Source organism: Lolium perenne, chromosome 5 (genome assembly GCF_019359855.2).
Source record: "Lolium perenne isolate Kyuss_39 chromosome 5, Kyuss_2.0, whole genome shotgun sequence".
NCBI classification, from domain to species: domain Eukaryota; kingdom Viridiplantae; phylum Streptophyta; class Magnoliopsida; order Poales; family Poaceae; genus Lolium; species Lolium perenne.
The window spans coordinates 74509474-74516400 of NC_067248.2; the positions used below are offsets into that span (position 1 = coordinate 74509474).

The 6927-nt window shown below is 44.0% G+C and overlaps 1 protein-coding gene across 1 annotated transcript; it reads right to left on the reverse strand.

Annotated features, from left to right (window-relative positions):
- Window positions 1-5794: 5794 nt before the first annotated feature.
- LOC127303423 (uncharacterized) lies at window positions 5795-6619 on the reverse strand. Its single transcript, XM_051334159.1, has 2 exons — window positions 6260-6619; window positions 5795-5854 (listed from the first exon to the last, which is right to left on the reverse strand). The coding sequence occupies exons 1-2, from the start codon at window positions 6617-6619 to the stop codon at window positions 5795-5797; spliced, it is 420 nt and encodes a 139-aa protein (XP_051190119.1).
- Between the last annotated feature and the right edge of the window lie 308 nt (window positions 6620-6927).

The window sequence follows — 6927 nt, forward strand, 5'->3', positions numbered from 1 at the left end:
GAGGAATTAATGAAAGAATTGCTGTCTTAGAAACTTGTGCTATCCATGATAATCAAACCCATAGGATTGGTGAACTTGAAGAAGCTATGGGAACCTTGGGTTCAACTTTTTCTTCTCTTAAGTTTAATGAGAAAGCTTATGTGGGTAAGGACCAAAAGTTCATGTATGTCCCTAAGAAGCCAAAGCCAAAGAATCATTATGAGCTTAAAATTGATAAAACCCTTAGTACCACTATGGGAAATTTAGATAATGGAGCATCTAAGGTACCTTTTGCGACAAGTTGTGTTTTTAAGGAAAATTATGATGTTGATGCTTCTTCTCTTGATGTTACTTGATTTACACTTTCTGCGCCTAGCTGAAAGGCGTTAAAGAAAAGCGCTTATGGGAGACAACCCATTATTTTATTTCTGCAATTTTTGTTTTATATTTGAGTCAAGGTGCTTTTTACTACTGTAGCAATACCTTTGTATCTTTATTTTCTTGCATTGTTGTGCCAAGTAAAGTCTTTGATAGAAAGTTGATACTAGATTTGGATTTCTGTGCAGAAACAGATTTTTAGCTGTCACGAATTTGAGCTTTTCTCTCTGTATAAAAATCTAAAAATGCTGAAAAAATTCATGAGTAATACCCAGATATGTACGCAACTTTCATTCAACTGGAGCTTTTCCATCTGATCATGTTAAGTGCCTTGAAAAAATTCATCTTTACGGACTGTTCTGTTTTTGATAGATTCTGCCTTTTATTTCGCATTGCATCTTTTACTGTGTTTGAGTGGATTTCTTTGCTCCATTAAATTTCAGTAGCCTTGGGTAATGTCCAGAAGTGTTGGTAATGATTGTGTCCTTGCTGAACATGTGAATTTTTGATTATGCACTAACCCTCTAATGAGATTGCTTTGAGTTTGGTGTGAAGGAAGTTTTCAAGGATCAAGAGAGGAGGATCATATAATATTATCAAGATGAGTGAAAATTATAAGCTTGGGGATGCCCCCAAAGTTCATCCCTGCATATTTCAAGAAGACTCAAGCGTCTAAACTTGGGGATGCCCAAGGCTGCACGGCACCCCCTTCTTCATCAAAACTTATCAGGTCAGCTCTAGTGAGACTATATTTTAATTCCGTCACATCTTATGTGCTTTACTTGGAGCGTCCGTGTGCTTTTATTATCGTTTGTTATTTTAAGTTTTCTTAATAAATCGGATCCTAACATGCTTGTGTGGGAGAGACACGCTCCGCTTTTTCATTTGAACACTTGTGTTCTTTGTTTTATTTTTCATGTTCATGGCGAAAGCTGAAAGCCGCAGCACTTATTGTTATTTGGTTGGAAACAGAAAATGCTTCATGTGGTAATTGGTATATTGTCTTGAATAATTTGATACTTGACAATTGTTTTGAGCTCTCAAGTAGATCATGTTTAAGCTCTTGCATCATGTAGTTTAAACCTATTAGTGAAGAACTACCGTAGAGCTTGTTGAAATTTGGATTGCATGATTAGTCTCTCTAAGATATAGATATTTTCTGGTAAAGGTGTTTGAGCAACAAGGAAGACAGTGTAGAGTCTTATAATGCCTGCAATATGTTCTTGTGTAAGTTTTGTTGTACCGGTTTATACTTGTGTTTGCTTCAAACAACCTTGCTAGCCAAAGCCTTGTACTGAGAGGGAATGCTTCTCGTGCATCCAAAACCTTGAGCCAAAACCTATGCCATTTGTGTCTACCATAACTACCTACTATGTGGTATTTTTCTGCCATTCCAAGTAAATACTTCATGTGCTACCTTTAAACAATTCAAAACTTTATTACTCCTTATTTGTGTCAATGTTTTATAGCTCATGAGGAAGTATGTGGTGGTTTATCTTTCAATCTTGTTGGGCAGACTTTCACCAATGGACTAGTGGCATATACATCCGCTTATCCAATAATTTTGCAAAAAGAGCTGGCAACGGGGTGCCCATCCCCAATTAATTAACTTTCATTAATAATTCTCTTCACATGTTTTGCCTGATTTATCAGTAAGCAACTTAATTTTGCAATAGACACTCCTCCATGGTATGTGAAATGTTGGAAGGCACCCGAGGATTCGGTTAGCCTTGGCTTGTGAAAGCAAAAGGTTGGGAGGAGTTTCATCTATAAATAAAACTAAAATACATGTGTAAACAAAAGAGAAGAGGGATGATCTGCCTTGCTGGTAGAGATAACGTACTTCATGGGAGCCGCTCTTTGAAAGTCTGTTTGACAAGGGGGTTAGAATGCCCACTACCATTCGTTGACAACAACAAACACCTCTCAAAACTTTATTTTTATGCTCTCTATATGATTTCAAAACTTGAAAAGCTCTAGCACATGATTTAATCCTTGCTTCCCTCTGCGAAGAGCCTTTCTTTTACTTTATGTTGAGTCAGTTTACCTACTTCTTTCTATATTAGAAGCAAACACTTGTATCAACTGTGTGCATTGATTCTTACATGCTTGCTTATTGCACTTATTATATTACTTTTTGTTGATAATTATCCATGAGATATGCATGTTGAAAGTTGAAAGCAATTGCTGAAACTTAAATCTTCCTTTGTGTTGTTTCAAAACCTTGTATTAAGAATCTATTGCTTTATGAGTTAACTCTTATGCAAGACTTTTTGATGCTTGTCTTGAAAGTACTATTCATGAAAAGTTTTTGCTATATGATTCAGTTGTTTAGTCATTATGTTTTTGTTAGTAAACTATAGACCATTGCTTTGAGTCACTTCATTCATCTCATATGCTTTACAATAGTATTGATCAAGATTATGTTGGTAGCATGTCACTTCAGAAATTTTTTTTCCGTTTACCTACTCGAGGGCGAGTAGGAACTAAGCTTGGGGATGCTTGATACGTCTCCAACGTATCTATAATTTCTTATGTTCCATGCTAGTTTTATGACAATACCTACATGTTTTGTTCACACTTTATATGTTTTTATGCATTTTCTGGGAGTAACCTATTAACAATATGCCACAGTGCCAGTTCCTGTTTTCTGCTGTTTTTGATTTCAGAAAAGTTGGTTTACAAATATTCTCGGAATTGGACGAAACAAAAGCCCACGGCCCTATTTTCCACGGAGTGTTCCACAAGACCGAAGAGGAGTCGAGGAAGGCCAGCAGGGGGCCCACCCCATAGGGCGGCACGGGGGGCCCCACTAACGCGCCAAGACGTGGGGAGGGAGCCCCCTGGCTCCCCCGACCCTGCCCCTTCGCCAATTTATTCCTTCGTCCCCAAAGACCCTAGTACCGAGAGCCAAAATACCAGAACAGCTCCAGAGACGCCGCCGCCGTCAACCCTAACTCGGGGGGTTCAGAAGATCTCCTCCGGCACCCTGCCGGAGAGGGGAATCATCACCGGAGGGCTCTACATCACCATGCCCGCCTCCGGACTGATGCGTGAGTAGTTCATCCTTGGACTACGGGTCCATAGCAGTAGCTAGATGGTTGTGTTCTCCTATTGTGCCATCATGTTTAGATCTTGTGAGCTGCCTATCATGATCAAGATCATCTATTTGTAATGCAACATGTTGTGTTTGTTGGGATCCAATGAATAAGGAATACTATGTCAAGTTGATTATTGATCTATCATATATGTGTTGTTTATGATCTTGCATGCTCTCCGTTGCTAGTAGAGGCTCTGGCCAAGTTGATACTTGTAACTCCAAGAGGGAGTATTTATGCTAGATAGTGGGTTCATGTCTCCATTGAATCTGGGGGAGTGACAGCAACCCCTAAGGTTGTGGATGTGTTGTTGCCACTAGGGATAAAACATCAATGTTTTGTCTAAGGATATTTGTATTGTTTACATTACGCATAGTACTTAATGCAATTGTCTGTTGTTTGCAACTTAATACTGGAAGGGGTGCGGATGCTAACCCGAAGGTGGACTTTTTAGGCATAGATGCATGCTGGATGGCGGTCTATGTTCTTTGTCGTAATGCCCTAAGTAAATCTCATAGTAGTCATCATGATATGTATGTGCATTGTTATGCCCTCTCTATTTGTCAATTGCCCAACTATAATTTGTTTACCCAACATGTTATTATCTTATTGGAGAGACACCACTAGTGAACTGTGGACCCCGGTCCATTCTTTTACATCTGAAATACAACCTACTGCAATCATTGTTCTCTTTTGTTTTCTGCAAGCAAACATCATTTTCCACACCATACGTTTAATCCTTTGTTTTCAGCAAGCCGGTGAGATTGACAACCTCACTGTTAAGTTGGGGCAAAGTAGTTTGATTGTGTTGTGCAGGTTCCACGTTGGCACCGGAATCCCTAGTGTTGCGCCGCACTACACTCCTTCACCAACTACCTTCACGTGATCTTCATCTCCTACTGGTTCGATAACCTTGGTTTCTTACTGAGGGAAAACTCCCTGTTGTACTCATCATACCTTCCTCTTGGGGTTCTCAATGGACGTGTGCTTTACCGTCACAAGCAGTCGACACAGAGGCCAGTTCCTCCAAATATAGTAGATTTACTTGTGTGTGGGGGGGGTGCCCCCCCTTTAACCTGTAATGAAACATTTTGCTCCCGCGAGTCTATGGACGTGACTCACGGGTCTTTTGGATAAGAACAGGTTCATGTATGGATCGGGTTTACCTTATCGGGCAAATGCTAGTTGAATGTAGTTTTGTTTTCTTTCATTGTGCGATGATTTCTTAGCGAGCCTACTCGCCATGGCACGAGGGGCAAGTCGCTGGGCGACCCCGATGAAGGCTATTGTCATGACTATTTTCCTGTTCGAGCTGGGTATTTAGTTTGTGTAGTCCCCAGTCGCAGTACGTAGTCGTATGGTGCGAGTAGCTGCTTCAAGGGTAGGGGAGGGTGGCGTTTGGGGGATGCTGTTTTATAGCGTGCCACTCGTCATGGCCCGGTGGGCCAGTCGCATGGCAACTCCAAAGGAGGTTCTTGTTTCAGCGTTTTTCCTTAGCGAGCCACGGGTCCGTTTTGCGGAGTCCTTGGTCGTAGTACTTAGCCTTTCCAAGTCACCGTCCTGAGGTAAAGGAGGGCGATTCTATGTTGTATAGCGTAGCATTGTACGGTTGCTAGGGCCCGAAGGGCTGGTCGAGCGAGCTACCCTACTGTAGGATCCAATCTCCGTTTTCGCTTGACGGCATAAGGAGCGAGGGGTGGGCTAGTCCTGGTATTCGACTGGCTTGCCCACCGCTTCCTTGTTAGCCGAGCTACTTAGCTGTTCATGGATTGCTCTATCAGCAGCAGTAAGCGAAAGTCTCCCGGTTCCTAAGCTACGCGGCTTGGCGACTAGCTCGTATCGGCGACTTAGGAAATATGTTCGTGCGGTGCACGGTTATGTGTGGGGGTCGGCGAATGTGAGTGGAGTAATTAATATATTTATTGATATTCAGTTGTTGTTTATATGGAGACTAGGTATAAAACCGGTGGAGGAGATTGATGTTCCAGGGGTGTTCGACCTTCCTGGTGAGTGGCTCGTCGTTGTCGTCTTTGCGCACGTCGGTGAGATAGTAGGCATCGTTGCTGAGTACGCGGCTGACAGCGAATGGCCCTTCCCATGGCGGGGACAGCTTGTGCATGCCTTTCTTGTCATGGATTAATCGAAGGACTAGGTCGCCCTCCTAAAAGGAGCGACTGCGGACACGGCGACTGTGATAGCGTCGGAGGCCTTGTTGATATATGGCCGTTCTAGAGAGTGCGAGATCTCGTTCCTCGTCGAGGAGGTCGACTCCGTCTTGGCGGGCGAGCTCATTTTCTTCTTCGGCGTAGTTCACGACTCGTGGCGAGTCTTGATCGATGTCAGTCGACATGACAGCCCCTGCGCCATACACCAGGAAGAAGGGCGTTGAGCCGGTCGACCTATTTGGAGTTGTGTGAATGCCCGAGAGTAAAGAGGGTAGTTCTTCCGCCCAACATTCGATCGCGCGTTCCAGGGGCACCTCTAGTCGCGGTTTGATTCCGTGGAGGATGCTCTGGTTTGCTCTCTCTGCTTGGCCGTTCGACTCGGGGTGTGCGACTGAAGCGAGGTCGAGTCGGATCCCATTTTCTTTGCAGAAGTCTGCCATCTCTCCTTTGGTGAAGTTTGTGCCGTTGTCGGTGATGATGTTGTGTGGGTATCCGTAGCGGTAGATCAATTCCCGAAGGAACTTTGGGGCGGTCTTGCCGTCGCATTTTTGATGTGTTTTGCTTCCACCCATTTTGTGAACTTGTCAACGGCGACGAGGAGGCGGGTGTACCCGTCTGGGCTGTTTTGAACTTCCCCACCATATCCATGCCCCAAACGGCGAACGGCCAGGTGAGGAGGATGGTCTTCAGTGTTGAGCCTGGCATGTGCGACTGGCTCGCATATTTCTGGCATACGACGCACACACGAACGAGTTCGACTGCGTCGGCATGGGTTGTTGGCCAGTAGAAGCCGTGTCGGAAGGCTTTGGCCACTATCAAGCGTGCGCCCGCGTGGTGGCCGCAGTCCCCTGCGTGGATGTCGCGCAGGATTTGGCGTCCCTCTTCGGCAGTGACGCACCGCTGAAATAATCCAGAGATGATGTGCTTGTAGAGCTCGTTGTTGATGATGGTGAAGGTCTTGCATCGGCGCAGGATCATGCGCGCCTCTGTTTCATCCATGGGCAGGACTTGTCACTCAGGGTAGCTTATATACGGCTCCGTCCAGTCCCCGCGTCCGAGACGACAGCGACTAGCACGAAGTCGGGTGCGTGTGGCTGATACGTCTTCAACGTATCTATAATTTCTGATGTTTCATGCTTGTTTTATGTATCATTGTCACATGTTTTATATGCATTATATATCATTATTATACATTTTCTGGGACTAACCTATTAACAAGATGCCACAGTGCCAGTTCCTATTTTCTGCTGTTTTTGGTTCCAGGAAAGCTGTTCGGGCAATATTCTCGGAATTCGACGGAACAAAAG

Coding starts and splice junctions, on each gene's coding strand:
- LOC127303423 (XM_051334159.1), bottom strand. CDS start 6,619: ATGGATGAAACAGAGGCGCGCATGATCCTGCGCCGATGCAAGACCTTC. Junction 5,855..6,259: donor CCGTTTGGGGCATGGATATG/GTGGGGAAGTTC, acceptor AACTCCAAATAG/GTCGACCGGCTCAACGCCCT.